At 40.8% G+C, this 20,246-nt stretch overlaps 1 protein-coding gene across 1 annotated transcript in view; it reads right to left on the bottom strand.

The window, feature by feature from the left end:
• The window catches only part of LOC310963201 (disco-interacting protein 2 homolog C-like), a 53,961-nt gene extending 34,952 nt beyond the window's left edge, over positions 1 to 19,009 (bottom strand). Inside the window, exons 1-4 of the mRNA XM_083935890.1 lie at positions 18,700 to 19,009; positions 2,248 to 2,319; positions 1,715 to 1,819; positions 365 to 490 (exon numbers count right to left, since the gene is read on the bottom strand). Of these exons, the coding sequence (XP_083792016.1) occupies positions 365 to 490; positions 1,715 to 1,819; positions 2,248 to 2,319; positions 18,700 to 18,778 (382 nt within the window). The 5' untranslated portion in view covers positions 18,779 to 19,009. The remainder of the gene's footprint in view (positions 1 to 364; positions 491 to 1,714; positions 1,820 to 2,247; positions 2,320 to 18,699) is intronic.
• Positions 19,010 to 20,246: the final 1,237 nt, after the last annotated feature.

Raw genomic sequence — 20,246 nt, 5'->3', positions numbered from 1 at the left:
AATCCTGTCTGGGCACAGGGCGGCCTCTCTGGGGTCACATTTTAGGCTTAGTGCAGCCCAGTTCAGCTGAGATAACCAGGGTGTGTGTGTGTGTGTGTGTGTGTGTGTGTGTTTAATTCAAAGTCAAAGGAAAATGAAAAATCCTTGGTTGCTTTTTATAGTGCTAGTCTGAGAAATGAACTGAATTCTGTCCAAGAAATGTGCTCATGAGTACGTCACTAAAATCACCTTGAACTGTTGCACTCTCATAATACTCTGCAGATGTTGCTCCCCATGGTTAGAAGAGATCCAGGCAGATCGGCAGACTAACTGATTTAAGAGCGTAGTTGTATTTCTGTGTGTGGATTTGTATGTGTCTCGTCACCTGGAGGCGTGTATGCATCCATGGAGGTCTGCACCACCAGGGAACGTCTTTTGGAAGGCATCGGCACTGCCACCTTCCTCTCCACGTGTCGCGCCAGCACGGCCTGCACCGCCTCAGTGTGAACGTCTGAAAGAGAGAGAGAGAGATTTATTCACACTAAAGACTGAATGTGTGTTTTTGTTTCTGGACTCTTTAAATTAAAGTTATGTCTTATTATTTTTGAAGTGCTAAAGTAGTAACTGGATATGTATTATGTACTACAATGTACTACATGTATAATAATGTTTCATATTCTTTCAAAAAGTTATCTGTTTAAAGTATGTGTAGAGTAAATTTTGATTGTTTCAAAACAAAAGATTCATGTTGAAAATGATTTATGTCAACATGTGAACAGACTGTAATTCAGTAAATCAAGTAATATCGAATTATGGAGTTGGAAGTTCAAACTGTTTTTTTCCCCAGTAGTTGTAGTTGTAGGACATTGCTCTCCATTGACTGTATTGTGTGAGGACGCCTCCTTGTTAATTCTGTCTGCTAGCAAAAGACAGAAAAACGCCTAAAAGCTGCTCTGTGGCCAAGAGGGAAAAGAACCAGAACTACGTTTTTTACAAGCTGCAAGCATAGCCTTTATGAAGCCAAAAGTGGAAACAGGTGTTAGCTCAATGCTAACACATAATGGGAATTATCATTAACGTGCCAACAGAAATGATCATCTTGATGTTGACCCCCATCCTAACATCAGATCCATTTGATGTGTTTATAAAACGACACGACAACTATAGTTGGCCCCAAAACTAACAGGTTCAGCATCCATTTTTCATGTCATACATGACAGTTGAAAGGAAGAAGGCTCGATTCAGAGCCTTCAGAGGACGAGCCCCCAGCGTTTCACAAAAAAGAGTAATGCTGAGTTTTTTTTATCATTTTAAAACCTTATTTTTTCACAGTTGGCCATGTAGGGAAGTTTGGCATCTTCTATGTAGATAAATCCAAAGAAATCACTAATAGCAACCAAATCCTAGCGTTCAGAGCTGAGCACAGCTGAGCCAGACGGTGGAAAGGGCTCACGTCTAAAAGCATGTTCATCATTGTTTGATACTTTGGTGTCTTTAAACATGACTATTCAACATTATGAAAACATTTATAGGTCAGGAAAGACAGAAAGCTTAATAGGTCCTCTTTTAGCCTTCTGAGTACCTTTGCAGAACCAAGTCACTGCTTAAACCGTATAGAATATATATATAAACATAACAGAAAAGGTTTATTTTCATTCATTCCTGTTGAAGTATGTGGAGGGAAAATGTCTTTTCAGTTCATGTTGTGGTGTTGATGCAGGTGAACTCTCTGTACCTGATCGGTAGCGCTCGTCTCTGGTGCCGGAGGTTCGCCGCCGGTGGAAACGGGCAGCGGAAGGAGGACCGAGCGGGGCCCGATGAGACATGGGCCCCTCCATACCTACAGAGGCAAGCAGGCGGACACACACACACACACACACACATATATATAAACAGACACACACAGATATGCACATACACGTTTCACAAAAAAGCAATAAATACAGTGCAAAAAAGAAAAGAAAAATGGAGATGATTTGAATCGGCAGAAAAATCATATTTTTCTGACATCATAAAACAAAATAATAAAAAAAAATAACTCAATGAAATCATAATAATGTGGTAGTACTGTGATATTTTTTTATAGAGACCAAGCTGAGCTCTAGGGAGTCTTAACCTACATCCACTAATGGCGGTGGGCTGAAGTCGATAAGAGCAGAAGAGTATCATTGCAACTGTATTTGTCATCCCACCAGGTCGATACCCTTGTAGTGACATGGGAATATTTTATCTGCTGTGTGTGCGGGAGGTCAGAGGTCGCTAAATTACCTCCAGCATGTGGAACAAATGCCCTGATCAGTTTGGACCTCTTCTTCTCATAACCCTTCTGAGTGATGTCCCCTGCAAACAGATAGAGATAGATAGAGAGTGAGAGAGCCAGTGACGGCTGTGTGGGCTCCTTTTTTTTATTTTTTATGAATTTACTCATAAAACATGTTTTATGGTTGTTTAAATCTTCGTTTTAAAGTATGTCATCGCACACAGCCTCTTCTGTCTCTCCCAGTCTTTTAATGTCTCTGTCTAGACTGTTAATTAAAGATAAAAAAGATGAGAAAACAGAAATATAACAACATAAAATAAACAATGTGAGTGATGGATAATGATGGAAATGAAGATTGAAAGAAAAAAGTTCAAGAGTCAACTTTTACCAGCAGCTCTTCCTGTGTTAAGAGCCTCTCAAGGTCAGTTATTATAATGTTGTTTCTTCATCTCATTTGTCCATTATATCATGTGAAGCTACTTTGCCCTCCAACAGGCAAAAACGATATATAAAACTTTGAAAAACAAGTGCAATCTGTCTAAAACATTATTAAAATAAAAACCCCATGACTAGAGGCAGCAGCAGAGCAACCTTGTACCCACAAGGTTTTTACATTTTTTACATTAAAATAAATCAATCAAATCAATGTGTTTTCATGATCCTGTAGTTAAAACGATACAGTTAAAGGTTAATACAGCTTGATGTTTCTTCCATCTTTGGTGTCATTTTGTGGTTCCCGTAACAGATGACGGACTACGCCACACAAATGAAAACCTGGAAGAGTAAAAAGGATGGACGAGCTAGCCGAGATGTGGAACACTGTGCTCATTGTGTTCCACAAGAGATGAAAGTTGAGCGTCCACATAGCGTTTTTTCAATTGTTCCCAATGAGTAGAGATTGATATAGGAGCTTGCCATGTTTTTTGTATGGCCTGGTCAAAGCACCTTCAGTTGAAAATATGTGAACCTTTCAGAAAAGGACTGGTATCCTCACTGCACCTCCTTGTTTAGGAACCTATCACAACAAAGTCAGAAAAGCACGTTTTTGTAAGCAGATCGTTAAGCTAGCTACCCGGCTAATGTTAACCGGGTTATCAAGCCTTTCTGCCAAAGGAAAAACGCCACATGGACTCTCAGAGGTTTACAGCTACATGTCCAACACATCACTCAACGATCAGACAGTGTGTCCAAATTGCATAAGAGCACCTGAAAAACGTTCTACATGAAAATATGACTTCTCAGACTAGTGAAGTGGACTCAACAGAAACTGTGGACGGACGGAAAGGTCAGTGTGGCAGCGTGGCTATAGAGAAGCTCATTATAAGGTTTTTTTCCCCACCTCCCAGACGACCATTGATGCCCCCCACCCGCTTCCTCCACCTGTCAATCACAGCACCCTCGGGGGTCCTCGCAGCAGGGCTAATGTGAGCTAATACCGCCTTGTTTGTCCCCATTAAATGCTGCTGAACTGCCTCACACCACTGCTCTAATTATTGATTCCCTTTTGATTGGCACGGAGCGATTTAACTCGCCGACAAACCAAAGGGAACCAAATCAAACACAGCGGAGGAAATTCAGCAACAGATAGAGCCGGCACATGAACATTCTGGAGTGATAAAGTGCTACAAACAAGACAGATTACAGATTTTATTATCTATCTTTGTCAATAGATGCCATGAAAAGATCAAAACAATTAATGTGTAAGACTCTTAAGCTTAGTTCATACGTACGCAGGTGTTTTTTTTAAATCCAGTTCACACACACAAACAATGTTTAACCAAAAAATCTCCATCCACACGACAACACAAACACATTAAAGTGCTGTTATAGTAACACATGTAGACAGTCCTGTTAGCAGTCACATCCATCACATCCATCGCACCGTAGGGCTGGACAATATGGCCAAAATCTTTAATCCAGATATAGGTCATTTCATAACATAATATTACATGTTTTCAGGTAATGACATATTCATTTTCTTAAATAGTATTTTCTCATTTCATTAAGAACTCAAGTGTAAAAATATATACTTAAAATATTTCACATCACATCAGATTTTCCGAAATATTTGAGTTAGTATGTGCTTGTTATTATCACCTAATTTTGTATCATGGTATCTCGATAAATGATTGAAGGAAAAGCTATATTAGGTAAAAAATTTCCATCCATGTGGATACAAGGCTTAAGATGAGATGTAAATCTTTATATACACAAATATGTAGATTCCTTTTTAACAGCTGATCGCTGTTGGTTTTATCAAGCAAATAGGAAGTTGAGCATTCGTTGGGGACTATTTTTCAGGGGCGGATGAACCCACATTTGGTGTTTTATTGAGAAAAACGATAGTGTGTTTGTTCGTTGTGATGAAGGAACAACACTGATGTGTTTAAACAAAACAATGTAGGAAGAAGATATCAGATTTAATATAAACACACTTGTAAGTAGGGTCCGAAATAATCTATACTAAAATTAGTAAAATAAATCATTATAAAAATAGACACTAACTTGCAAAAGTATCGCTACTTCTGCCGTCAAAAGTGCCGTCTTCTCCAACTGACGTGTTAACGTCCCCCAGCAGCTCCAGCTCGTCTCTCTGAGCACATGAACGCTGGTTCATCATGTTAAGTGTATAGTGACCATAAAAGACCTTCAGACCAGACCAGATCAGACCAGTTTAAGGAGAAAATTAACAAAGTAAAAGTGCCGTTTGGAAGTATTTAGCATACAAGGCTAACTACCAGGGAAACGATGTAAACAAGTAGCACAACAAAGTTGGTGAAGCGTTTTAAAGACAGACACCCCGGTCATTATGGTGGATTTAGAGTCAGTAGAATTCCTGTTTCAACAACATTGAACTATTAAACAGCTACGTCTGTTAAGTTATCATTAAGTTAGCAGCTAACGTCTTAGAATAAACAGTAACGACAGAGCTAAGCAGCTAGCATTATCACCAGATTTAGTAGAAAATGAACAAAGCAAAAGGGCCCTTTGGAAGTATTTAGCATACGAGGCTAATGAACAGGGAAAGGCTAAGGATGTTCATGTCTTTATATACTATTTGTTGAGAAAAGAAAACATATTAGGCGTAAAAAACATTAAGAGAAAGCTGCTCACTTGTCTCCAACATTGTGAATCACCAGTTTTATTTGTTGTTAGTCGTGTTCTGCTTCATCTGAAGCTGTTGTTTCATCTTGAAATAAAAGAAATGATCACACCTGTAGTGGTGACTCTAGTACTCCGTTTGCAAAAGATGAACTCTGCTGTTTTTCATTAGTTCTTTTTGGGTGCACGGCTCGAGGGCACAGTCGCAGCTGTGCATCTATCATACAAAACAAATATTGACAACAAATTTACTGTTGCAATATTCAACATCTACTCTGCAGAAAGAGGCATTTCGTAGAGAGAGAACATCTTTTGGTCGGCTTGATGATGGAATAAATATTCCTGGACTACAAATCAAGTTGACAAATCTCCAGTGAGCACACCCTGTTCTGCAGCCTGGACACTTGAGCTGAACTCTAACGTGCAAAACAAGTGCTGCAGACATTTATGAATTTGTGGAAAAAACTAAAAGGTACAGTATGCTGCAGAGCTGAGGGGGTTTACTGAGACAGGACTGAATGAAGAGAAGAAAAGAAAAGAAAAGAGAATGTCAGATATCCATGTTTCTGATAGACAGATGGATAAATAGATGGACAGACAGATATACATATAGATAGATAGATAGATAGATAGATAGATAGATAGACAGATGGATAAATAGATAGACAGATAGATAGACAGATAGATAGATAGATAGATAGATAGATAGATAGATAGATAGATAGATAGATAGATAGATAGATAGATAGATAGATAGACGGATAGATAGATAGCCAGAGAACAAGAGTCTGCATTTCACAATCAGACCATGGAGAATAGCCAGAACATCTGGGTCCAATCTGCTCATCTGTGCTGCTCTGTGTGTGTGGGTGTGTGTGTGTGTGTGTGTGTAATATCTGAGTGAGGCCTTTTCTGAGATCAACCGCAGCATAACAAAATTCCTGCTTCTTCACACACATACACACACACACACACACACACACACACACGCACACACACGCACACGCACACACACACACACACGCACACACACACACACACACACACACACACACACACACACACACACACACACACACACACACGCACACACACACACACGCTCCTTGGGGAGACGCCATCTTCCACTTGCAGCGCAACAGAGCAGGGAGGGTGTTGCCTAGCGACGGTTCTCCTGGAGAAAAAAAAAAGGCCCGAGACAGCCATCTTGGATTTGGAGCATCAGATGTGAGAAGTGGGGTAATGATACCTGCCAGGGCGTGTGTGTGTGTGTGCGCGCGTTTCACAGTCATACCAGTCTGTATTGGCAGACTAATTACTTTGCTCCTTCCTTGCTCGCTCTCCGACACTCGGCTGTTTTAATGGCACACAGCTGAGGGAGGATCGATGGCGCCTGACTGCAGATGGGAGTTTTTTAGCCCGCTGAGATTGTGCAGCCGAAAGGTCTGAGCTTTATAAAAAATATTTTAAAAGTCTCTGAAAACTCATTTCAGCAGGTGTGATGTCATCTGCGGCAAACTGAATTTCACGACTTCTGTAATTTGAATGCTCGTCCAACAGATTTTGCCCTTAAAACTAAAACAAACTAGCTATACTTCTCAATTTGGTCACAGAAATATCGCCCGTTACACATTTCCTGAAGCACACAGGGTCTTAAATATGTAACTCTGCCGTCTCTTAATAGAAACTATAAGAAAAGAGTCCGTTTGGTGACGTGGTGAAGCGCCGTGGGATCAGGGGAGTTGTGGTCTTCGTGTCATGTGTTCATGGTTCAGGAGGTTTTTACTGCAGAGTGTGACGCATTCTGGGATTAAATGTTTAGTTGCATTTTCTGCTCAAACCCCAGTCTGTCTTGTTATGATGATGCTCTGCACTCTGGTCTATTCCTCCTCCTCTTTTTTTTCTTTTTGGTCTGATTGTAAAATTGGGGCGGCACGGTGGTGTGATGGTTAGCAAGTTGGTTAGCTCCTCACAGCAAGAGGGTTCGAATCCCGGCTGGGGCCCTTCTGTGTTGAGTTTGCATGTTCTCACCATGTCTGCGTGAGTTTTCCCCGGGTTCTTCCTCCCACAATCAAAAGACATGCAGGTGTTCGGTTAATTGATGACTCTAAATTGCCCGTAGGTGTGAATGGTTGTCTGTCTCTGTTTGTCTCTATGTGTCCTGTGATAGACTGGCATCCTGTCCTGACCCCGCCTCACGTCAGCTGGGATCCCCCCCGCCCCTAGAGCCCCGATAGGGACAAGCAGTTGAAGATGGATGGATGGATGATTGATTGTAAAACTTGACATTTACAGATGAGGGGTTCGATTTCCAATGCATTTTCTGCTTGCTGCTGCTGGAAATATGAAGTAGAGACTAATACCGCCAAGTTGTTATTAAATTTCTGGTCTCATTAGTAATCTGCTTTTTCTCTGATCGGGTCCAGACTTAAATCTTACTTTGACAGAGATGCTTCTGCTAGACAACATCAGGGTTACTATTTTATCTGTTAACTGATTCAGTGTTTAACCAGCAATCTAAAAACCAAACATATTTGATGTACTAACAAGACGACATTTGGCATGACACATCAGGTAATCATTGTTGTAATGCTTTAAAATGTTGTCTTAATGTTATCTATTATAAACAGCAAAGAGGAGTGCCAAATACTGCACTGCACCCAATTATACCCATTCAAGTTAAATCAACCGGTGCCAAATTTTGGTACCTGAAAGCTTCTCAGTCCCCTCTTTGCATGTATTTACGGACACCTCCAACACACACACAGACACACACACACACACACACACACACACACACACACACACACACACACACACACACACACACACACACACACACACACACACACACACACACACACGCGTCACTAAAGTCATAGTGAGTCAGGGCGATGGCCAGCTGAAAAGCAGTCGCATGTGTGGTTACACTTCTCGAAACTCCATCCAGACTGGAAAAAGGTCCTATTGGATACCAGGACTGAATTCCAGGTTATTGGGGTATCAGAACCGGTTTACATGTGAACACTTGGGGTGTAACGGTCCACTGCAGTCACGGTTCAGTACGTCCCTTGGTTTTGAAGTCCCGGTACGGAACAGGACAGTACGGTTCTTAGTTAAGGAGAAAATGAACGAACATAAGTTTAATTAGTAAACAGCTAAACACAACAGTTAATCAGTTTTAGCTGTCAGTTTAAAACGTAAAAATAAAATTTATAACAAATATAAAAAAAATATACTGCTGCAATTCTCCTATAAATGAAAATCTTCTTAAAAAAGTACAACAGCAGCATTAACTTATGATATTTTCCCGTTCTGAATTCCCAGGTAGGGGTTGTTGAATAGAGTCTGGAGCTGGGTTTGCTCTGCTTGGTTCTTTTCACAGCAACGGGGACAGTTACACCTGGATGATGGTGCCTTTTTAAATGTGCGTGCATGTTCATAATTAACCTGGAATCTGAAGTTATCCCACACTGGGGATTTGAATGACAGGGGGACGTCTGCAAGCTCCGGTTTCATGTGGTCGTTCGGAACGCAGTTCGCTCTCTGTTCATTAGACATCCATCCACGCATGCTTTGCTGCAGCCGTGCCTGCCGCTGCAGCCTGCTCTGCTACTCTCAGTTGCTGTGTTCGAAATCGTTCCTTATCATAGCAGTAGTGGACTACATAGTTTGTAAGCCATTTTGAAGTGGTGTTCAAATTCTCTGTGGTTAAGTACATTCACTATATAGTCCACTATAAAATACCCACAATGCACAGCTAATTTGAGCGTACATACGATGTACACTACATTGTACTTTCGCATACTACATTGCGAGGTATTCGTGTTTTACCGGAGGAGGAGAAAAAGAAGCAGAAGAGGTGCTAATGGTAGCCAGAGAGCTAACTGCAGTTACCAACAAGCGTTCCTCACGAGCTTACTGCTGTTACTCACTCATGAAATAAATGAACTGTGGGCTATTACAGCTCACAGTCAGGACACAAAACCATTGTTAACAAAACCAAACTTTAACACCATCAAAATTTCAACAATTTATTCAGGATTGAGCATTGAACATTGAAATAAACAAGCAACATCAATACAACCCTTAACCGTCCTCCTGAGTGCAGGTTTGTATCATGAACAGACTAAAAATGAGTTTACATGTTTACGTGATGCTGGACGCACCCGTTTCCGTCACACATATATCCGGCACATCTACTGATGCAAAAATTCCAATGTAGTGTCCGGAATCTCTCAATTTGATCATTCTCTATATAGTGCACTATTTAATAAACACTATATAGGGAAGAGTGAGTGAGTGCATGAGGGAACAATTTCAAACAAAGCTATCGACTCTCACTCGCTGGCTGCTACTGCGCACCCATGCTGCAACAAGACTGTACATTCACCATCTTAACGCTATCATTTACAGAGCGCGGCCCACCTCTGTATCCGTCCAGAGTTGCCTGTACCGTGACGGCTCGGTACAAATACGTGTATCGCTACACCCCTAGTGAACACTACCCAAACTTACGATCTATACATCCATGTATTTATATCTAGCCGTCCATCTATCTATCTATTTCTGTGTCTGCTGGCTTCTCCTCTGCTGTCTTTTTCATCAACATCCTGCTTTTATTTGATCTCTCTCTCTTATAACATCATCATAAACAGCCAGTCCGCCCACAAAGCCGCCATGGTAACCAAATCTACCTCCAGCAGGCGTACAACCAACACACACAAACACAGAAAAGAAAGTATGCCTCATGTGTGGGGACTTTGGGCTGTCACTACACTCACATCATGCAGGGGCCGTGTGGACTGTAGAGCGCCCAGTTGATCCACAATGCATGTGTCCACAGCAGAGCCACGAACCCCTGACACACATACACACACACACACTTATTTTATGGATTCATCGTTTCTCAGATTCCAAGGTGACGTCTTCAAATGCCTAATTTTGCCCAAACCAAAAACATATTCAGTTTACAATATAAAACAAAAAAAGCTGAAAATGTTTATATTTAGAGGCTAAAAACAGCCAATATTTTGACTTTTGGCTTAAAAAATGGTTAAGAAATTATCCAATTGCGGCAGATTACTTTTCAGATGATCAACTAATCAATTAACTAATTGTTGCTCTACCAAATGAAACAAAATATTTATAAATACTCCAGTTATTGCAGCCTTAAATAAAGTCTTTACAGTTGCATAATTTCACAAACAATAATAAATGAGCATAAGCGTATCAATGACAGTTTTCATCAATAAAAAAGGATCATTTTCAGTCGATATCAGAACATTTGTTTCTTTTTGTTTCTTTTCTCTGAATGGTTTGAGGGTTTTTTGTCATGAAATAAGCAGTTTAATGTGACTTGTGATGCACATGACGCCTTATAGAGTAACTGTTCATTAATCAATCAACACTGAGGATAATCCCACTGCTCTCTGCTTTATGCGGCTAAAACCAGCGAGTGTTTGGTGTTTTCCACTCAATAAATGACACTAAGTGTTCACCAATTATCAAAATTAGACTCCACACTTGATCCACTCGGTGTTCAGTGACACCCCTCTGCTCGTCTCCCACTCGCCTCTTTGAGATAATTGAAAGGTTTAAATGTCCCATTCAAACAGACAGAGAAATGCAGGATTTTCTGGACATGATAAAATATCAACACTAGCTTCAAGATTGGCTTTTTTTCTGTTTTATATTGTTATAAATTGAAGTTATTCTTTTTTAAAGATTCTTTTTTCGGCAGTTTTCAAGCCTTTATTACATAAGCCAGACAATAAATGGGTTAAGAGAGGGGGAGTCGAACCCGCGGCGGCTGCCTTGAGGACCTTCGGCCTCTTTACATAGGGCGACTGCTTTAACCACTGTGGCCCAAAATTGAAGCTATTGATTCTCTTGGACTGTTGGTTGGATATGAGTTAACACTTTAAGCTGCAGCTTTCTTCTACATTTTATTGACAAAATGATTAATTGATTAATGACAGGATTTATTCAGGTTGTTATGTGCAGTCCGTCTCCTGGTAGACAATGTGATTTTAAGATATCAGGTCATGAAAATACAGAATAAGAGTTTGGGATATAATAATTCTCCATCCTGATTGGCCATTTGACCCGATGACGCTGTATAAAATTGTTTGAGTTATAGTGCAGGGTTCATTTTCCAGGACTTTTCCAGGACATAGCTCAATGATTTTCAAACGTTTTAAATAATGTACTATTTTTTCATCTACAAACAAAAAAAACCAAAACACTTTTCGGTGTATTACATTTCTTGTGACAGTGCCTTAAAAACAGGAATATTGAAATTAAAATGTGGTTTATCAAACTATAATTTATCCATAAAATCATCTCTTGTATGATTAAAGTGTGATGATGGTTTGGACAAGTCTCACCTCTTCTCTTACTTTTTATCTCCTCTTTTTCTTTAAAAAGTAAAAAAAAGAGCCAGTAAAAGTATCTGGCAGCTGCTTCATTAAATGAAATAAACAGGAATGTACTGTATTTATGCTGTGTCGATCCATCGTAAAAAAAGCCTCAAATGCTGGATCACAAGTACACCGATCTGATATCACGTCGTTTAGCCCCGAAGATAAAACAGTTTTCCCGATTTCTCATCCATAAACTACGGAAGCCCTAAAGAGTCATACATACATACCTTTTATTCCCTCTGTTTTCCTGTGATAACAAGATAATTAATTTGAGATCTCGTGAAAACAAAACGAGGCGCAATCGAAGTGAGAATGATGTCCTCATTAATTATTTAGGTTTTTTATTGTTTTTTAAACAAACTTTATCATTGACAATACTATATTACAGCAACATAAATACCAGTACAGAGAGGAGTTTTACAATGTGCAGATACATTTTTAGTTTCATTACAGTAAATAAACAAGTGAAATCATCTGTCAGTGTTGTCTATAGTGCTCTTCGAGGTATGAGAAGTCTTTATGAGGCGTCAGGGGTGATGGAAATCTCAGGACTATCACCTTTCATTCATTAGCTCTCGAATGAATGATCTCGTTATCTCGGGAAAGAAAAGTATCTCGTTATCACCGGAAAACGGAGGAAAATGATCTTGTTATCACTGAGGAAACTACAAGGAGGAAATAAAATGTATGTATGAACCTTTTGGGCTTCCGTAATAAACTAACTTTACCATGAACATTTTTATGATCCTGAACATAAGACAACGTCATTCTCAGCTGAAGGAAAATTGGAGAACATTGAAATAATTTTCCAAGACATTTTACTTTTCCTTTAATTTCCCATGACCGGAACACTGTTTTCCAGGGTTTCCAGGATGTGTGAGAACCCTGTAGTTCTCCAGAAGTCTTAAAAATGCAGGTTTTTTTTAAATTAATTTCCCAACCAACTGTTATCTAATTCATGTGGACTCATGATATTGTACATTATGTAACACACCCACAGTCGCAGCCCACAGTTGTTCATTGTAGTCAGATGAAGCTCGACAGACGTCATCTCCACCAAATAACTGACAGCTGCTCTATTTTTGAGAACACACCGACGCTCAGCTGTCACCGTGTGCTTCCAATTTTAAACCAGAAACACATGCTTTTTTTCTGTCAAATTTAGCCTTGATGATTCTATCAAGCCTCAATACTTCTCTGGTACTTGTTTACTTTTTAAAAATCAGATATAGATGAGAAGTTTAGACGGATACGTTTTTGTACCGCTGCTTGTTTCTACACAAAATCTAACATTTGAGAACTTCTTTTGTTAAATGAAAAGAATGGGTGTTGTAGAAACATTTGTATTCTTCAGATCGAGGTATCAGTACTGACCCTGGCGTATCAACACTACTCAGCACTACTCAGCATTCAGACGTTGACCGACACAAGAGCAGCTCCTTCCAGCAGCAGAAAAGGGTTTGGTTTTGAGTTTAGAAACCTGGAACCGACATTCAGTTCACAATGACATTAAACCAGAAAATCCTCACGTTTGAGAAGTGAGAACAACAGAAATCCAGAACTGTTTCCACTTGAGGACCAGTAAAAAAAAACTGGACTGAACGTGAATTGGACATCTCAGAGTTTATCAATTCCTTGAACAATGACGTCAAACTCTGAGTTTACACTGTTAGAAACTTGTAGCGCGTCATGGCGGAGTGGAAGAAACGATCCACAACATGTCATGTCTGTAAAATGATAATCTTTCGACTATCACCGTGGACTCAAGGAACACCAACATTTGACACGAGTGCCAAAGCTTCTCAACTAAGCAGCAGATTTTTTCTTTGACTTATTTTACATCCAAAGTCAATGCAAAGACGAGAATAGATGAGACTTTCATTCTCATAGAAAATTGACCAGGTGTGTGTGTGTGTGTGTGTGTGTGTGTGTGTGCCATCATGGTAAAATATGGTCCTGCAGACACCTGCAGTAACGGGAAAATACCACAGAGGAGGTTGTGACTGTTTGGCCAGGTGTTTATGTGTCTGTGGACAGATTTTGTCACAGTAATAGCGTCCGGCTGTGCAAGATACAGTCACGGAACATTACAGGTGTGTATTTGGGATCAAAATAAAGACTGGGGCCCCGTTTACACTTCCACAGTTATTTTTAAAAACAGAGACATTTCCCTGCATTTGTGCCCTTCGTTTATACAGAAACTAAGAATTCCTTTCTGAAATCGATTCTTCCTAAAAACCCCGGCCAGAGTGGAGATTTTGAAAAACTCCAGTTGCGCGTTTGCATGTAAACAGAGAAAAACAGAGTTCCCTGCAGCAGACGTCGCAGTATGCTTAAGAACTTAGACCTGTCATTTAGGGGTGGGCAATATGACGATATCAGATGGTGAAGGATCAGAAGAACATTCTCTTCTCTGCATTTTCCTCAGCCAAATCACACTATTGGCTAGTCCGCCTCAGGCCCGCCCTGAGGACAAGCTCATCAACCAATCATAGTGAACTACTGGCAGTGACAAACTATGTCTCATCAGAAACGTGAGCATCAGACTATCGTGTCGCATCAATGCTGTCTGTCCACACTTATTTATCAAATGTGTGGAACATATGTGCCAAAAAAACAAACAGATAACTGTCCTGTGCACCAGCGGACCCCTAATGTGTTTTCTCTGCACACACACATGCACACGCACACACACAGACAGTCAATTAGATGTCTGTCAGACACCTCAGCACTGGGGATTGACAGCTCCTGAACCACCTGGGCTGTTAAAGAGGCTGAATGATCCCAGATTCCCTCCTGCTATCGTCCAATGAGTCCATCGGCAGCTCAAACGCTGGAGAATGGCGCCCTAATGCCTAGAGGTCACAGTAATACGGCAGAGATGATGTGATTTAGGCGACACTAAGCGAGGCAGTGGGAGAGAGGCTTATCTTGCCAGAGCTCGGCTGATTGCTGACTTTATCTAATAAACAGGTGGAGAGCCGGCGCGTCTTCTCAAAGACGAAGAATAAAAAGTTTCGTCCCATCAAACCTGACAGGAAATTGTTGCCTGAGGTTCGTTACTCTGCATTTCAACACGACAGCAGCTCCGTGTCCTCAGACACTCTTTATGAATGGAGACTTTATTAATGTTGGTTAAACCTCCCTGCCAGCAGTCCATCTAAAGGAGTAGCTCTCCTTTCTGTTGAATTATGAATTGATTTTAGTTAGGCAAACTGTCTGATGATGAGATGATCGTTTGAGGGGAGACACTGCAAGTGAACACTTTAACAGATATCACCATCAAACTTAATTACTGACATCAAGACCAATACTTTTTGTGTTCATGAAATGTTATGTTTAAACATGCATGGATTACTGAATGGGCCTAAGAGTCAGGGGCCCTGAAAAAAACACATACAACTATAAACGACCCATAATGACCACAAAGAGACCTAAAGTTATTACAAAATGACTAAGACCAGATACTAAACAAACAAAAACATAAACATACTGACTACAAATGACTACAAATGACCACAAAGAAACGCAAAACTACTAAAATGAGTTTCAAAAACATCACTAAAAAGTGCAGAATGACTTAAAGTGGATGCAAACCACAATAAAACGGACACAAAATGACTGAAAAGACATTTAATATGACAAAAAATGATGCAAAATGAAGAGATCCAAAGCTAATACAAAGAGACGCAATATGACCAAAAAACATACAAATACTGACCACAAAGAAACACAAAAGTACTAAAAAAAAGTACATGCAAAAGCAAAACAAAGGGACGCAAAATGACTAAAAGTGGACTCTTTGAGACTCTGGAGAGACTCCCTTTGGTGAATTAAGGAGAAATCTACAGACACAAACAGACAAAGTGGAGTCAAATTAATGTTTTCTTTCCACCAGTCTGAAAGAAGACAGGTTAAGGAACATAAACAGCCCTGTAATGTCTCTTTTAAGTCATTCATCAAGCAAAAATGGCAATTATTCTCTGGTTTCAGCCACTTTTCTCATACTAAACGGTTTCTGAGCTTCAGGATTTTCCCTTTTATGTGGATGTCCGATCAGTGCTGACGGTAAATGTCGTGCCTACATGTACCTGGATGCATTGCACCTGAGCTTCTGTCCAACGTTGTGCATATTATTGTAAGCTGTATACTGGAATAAATACATCTGAGTCAACATATCTTCATCCTCTGCTCTCAAATTCCTTTAGCGAAAACAAGGAAGTTCTGTTTTGGAGAAAGAAAAGCTCAAATAGCCTGTAGTTTTTTCATTTTTACTACATCAATCTATAACACAATATAGCGTGCCATTAATCATCCGACTAACACTGAAAAGAAAACGGAGTTTCTCCACAGAGAATCCTGCAAAAGCACCACTTTAAATGTTTATCAGAGATGTGCTCAAAAGTTTCTTAAAAATGACCTCGTTCAGCATTTAAAAAGCATCAACAACTAAAGAAATCTTAGTGGACTAAAATCAAATCGACCGATAAAGAAAACGGTCAAAATAAAAACTTTGCATGTTTTCAAGATGTGATTTAACTGGAGAAAATTCCAAACAGGCCAATAAAGTGAAGATTAATTTAGCTGAATTGAAAAATCTTCCTTCTCAAACACAAGGACGTTGTGCTTGCAACTGCTATTAACTTTCCGCTATGACTGTGAAACAATGTTCTTGATTACTTGATTAACAGCAATCCAAACTGTCCATATTCAAATAGTTAATAATCACTTTACTATCAGAGAACACAAGGAAAACCAGAATATTCATCCAGAATATATTTGAGTGCAGAGCTGTAACGATTAGTCCATCAACAGGCAAAAAATTAACTATTTTGATCTTGGATTAATTGAAAATTGCCTCTCAAATATGGAGATTTCCTGCTTTCCTTCTTTGTGTTATATCGTATTAAACTGAATATCTTTGAGGTTCGGACGAAACAAGACATTTAAAGACATCACCTTGGACAAATTTTACTATTTTAATCAATTGTAAATTACTTCAAAGATTAGCTTTGTTGCTATTACACTTTCTGTGATCAGTGTACAAATGGATGAATCAGCTAATTCTCTGTGAACTGATGATGATGTTTGAGTTTTTATTCATGACATTTACTATATTTTAAAGACTAAACGATCAATCAACTGTTGATCCATACCAATATAAAACAACTAAAACTGAGGGTTTTTCTTTCCTGTCCAATCTCCGTGCGGACCACGCACACACACAAACACACACACACACACACACACACACACACACACTCACACACACACACACTCAAAACACCCTCTGTTTTTGCACCAGTGACACACACACACTGACACGTCCATCAGGTTTCCTGTCAGGTTTCATCCTGCTGTGAAGCTTAACACACACACACACACAAACACATACACACACACACCTGAATGTTTGGAGTGTTTCATTCTGTGTGACGTTTGGGCGTGACGTTTGCACTTCCTCCCGCCGTTTCCATCATTAATAACATCTGTCAGCAGCAGGTTCTGCTCTGATAAACACTCTCGGCTGGATTAGGAGCTCCGATAGGCCTGCAGCTGCCACAGTTTTACCTCAGTGTGTGTGTGTGTGTGTGTGTGTGTGTGTGTGTGTGTGTGTGTGTGTGTGTGTGTGTGTGTGTGTGTGGTTGTGTTTGTGTGTGTGTGGTTGTGTCACTGCAGCAAGAGAAAATAAAAGCTTTTAGAAATGATGAGGCTGATCAGAGGGAAAAAGGGACAGTGTGATGTCTCGAGGTTTGCTCTCGGGAGCATTTCAAAGACCGGTGCTGATGTTTTTTTCTGGTTGGATTAAAGCTTCAGATTCCTGATTGTCTCCACGTATAAATTTGACCCCTTTTTACGCTAAATTATTCACCATTTGTCCCAGAATCTTAAAACCTGAAACTGCATCTATGCTCTGTCTCCGTCCCCTGGAGACCCCAAGACTGTATTTTTCACCCAGCTGCAGGTAAGGCAGGTTTCACTGCAGACCTGACACAAATGACAGACGAGTAAAGTCCACGCCACCTTTAATCTGATTTTTTGCTGCAAAGCGACATCGTTAAACCCTTGTTTGCTGCGACGAATCACAATTAAGACAAATCTCTCAGGAATCCACAGTATATATGGACATTTGCAGGCTACAGGGTGGCTCATATCCAGCATGTATCTAGGCTTCCTCCCTTACAATGTAGGCCTTCCCCGAGCCTGTATGAATAAAATATGCCATCCCCATTATATAAGGCAGAAAAGCTCCTATCTGGAGATGGGTTGTGTTGAAATGGCAGGGTGGATTTGCTGTGATTTAGATTAAAGGGCCCTGTAGAAAGAGCTGTTTGCATGTGTTAGTGTGTGGAAAAGAGAGGAAGAGGAAGAGGAGGGTAAAAGATATTCCCCAAGTATCCTCCTCCTCCTCCTCATCTGCTGCAGGCCCAAAAACACACACAGATCACGGGCATCAAAAGCCAAACTGCCCCTCCGTGCTGCTGCTGCCGCTGCTGCTGCTCTGTCACGCAGCGTTGCATCGCAATGCTAGTATTACACACACACACACACACACACACACACGCACACAGGTAGGCTGATTGTGTCAACATCTCAAGGTCAAACAAACGGGTTGGTTTTCGAACCAAAAACGTGCAAAACAGTCGGGTGTGCGTTTTTTTCAAACGACATCGCCGCGGAGACAAAAGAGCAGCGGCCGAACCCAGCAGTGTGTTCCCGCTCTGCCCTCATCCTCTCCCGGCTACACAGGGAGCTGAGCAGGCCGGTCCCCCCTGGATGACAAAACATCTGGATGGGAGGAGGGAGGGAGTGGGGCCGCAGGAATGAGCCGTTAGATTCCGTTAGTAGGTGGATGGTGATGGTGGTGGTGGCGGTGAGATAGCGGAGGAAAAGAGGAGGGGTTTTTAATTAATATTTTAATTAATGTCTTACCCTCTGACAGCTCCAGCTCCAGCTCCGCCAGCCGAGCTCGGATCTCCAACGGTATCGGCGACGCCTCGCGGTCCGCCATTCCGGCTCGTGCCGTAGAGAACACCTCCCCCCGGTTCAACAGCCGCCGCCGCCGCCGCTTTTGCTGCTTCTTCACTCGGACAGGGAGAGCTTCTCCTCGGCGGCCCCTCCTCGGTGGAGGCGCGGAAACACTGCGAGGCGTCGAGGGAGAACAAAGAGGATAAATCTGTTGTTTGTTGTTTTGTTGTTTAACAGGGGCCCGCCATGACGCCCGGCTCCTCGAATCCTCGGTAAAGACGCCGGTTGCTCGGTCGGCTCGGTGCCGTTGCGGTGGTCGTGGTGGTGATGATGGTGAGGCTCGCGCAGCAGCCGTTTGCAGCTTCTTGCCGCTGGTGTCACGTGACTCTACGGAGGAAAAAGGGAAGGAGGAGGCGGTGCGCGTCATCACCGGCAGGGGGCGCCGCGAGCAACCACACCTACAGACACGGTGTCACATATCTCTCTTTATATATTTAAATACTATTTTATATTTACGTTGTCTTATCCATGTTTTTTGTTTTTAAAATAAAGTCAGGGGAGAAAACAAGGAAGAAAATTATTTTTATTTTTTTTGTTTAATTCAAAGTACCATAATACAGTATATGTGGAGCCTCAATTTTGTTTTTCATTTATTTGGTTTGTTTTTATTGAAATCATATATATGGCTGTAATTTGCAGACTCATACTTGACATGTTTAAATTATCTCATTACTTTCATTTAAAGTTCTGGGAGAAAAATTATAAGGAAAGAATGAATGATGAAAAATTATATTTAAATCATTATTTCTCATCTCATCTCATCTCATCTTCAGCCTCTTATCCGGGGTCGGGTCGCGGGGGCAGCAGCTCCAGCAGGGGACCCCAAACTTCCCTTTCCCGGGCCACATTAACCAGCTCTAACTGGGGGATCCTGAGGCGTTCCCAGGCCAGTGTGGAGATCTAATCTCTCCACCTGGTCCTGGGTCTTCCCCAAGGCCTCCTCCCAGCTGGACGTGTTCAAAGTAACTTATAGGAGTGCTTCATCATCAATTTTGATTTAATTTTATTTTATTTAAATAATATATATTATATATCTTTTATTTGTTGTGCAGATTTTCAGGCTCAAACACATCCCTCATTCTGTCGTTTATTTGGTTTATTTTTATTCAAATCATATATATAACAGTTTTGAAAATGGGGTTTAAAGTGCATTTGGTGTAATTCTAAAGATGTATATTAAAGGTCCCATATTATGTTCATTTGTAGGTTCATCCTTGTACTGTCTGAATACACCTGTATTCACCTTCTGTCTCAAATGCTCCATTTTAGCACGTCTCTTTAAGAGCCCCTCCTGAAAAAGTCCAGTCTGCTCTGACTGGTCAGTTTCCTACTCATCTGCACCATCATTGCAGCCTTTGAATGACTGTAGCATCACTTTCTTCCTATATATAGAATATTTCTGACCTCACAACAGTACAGGAAGTCTCAGTTCCAGAATACAGTGTGTGCAT

This window comes from Echiichthys vipera (assembly GCF_963691815.1).
Source record: "Echiichthys vipera genome assembly, chromosome: 21".
Taxonomy (NCBI): domain Eukaryota; kingdom Metazoa; phylum Chordata; class Actinopteri; order Perciformes; family Trachinidae; genus Echiichthys; species Echiichthys vipera.
This window is presented reverse-complemented; position numbering and strand designations above follow the sequence as displayed.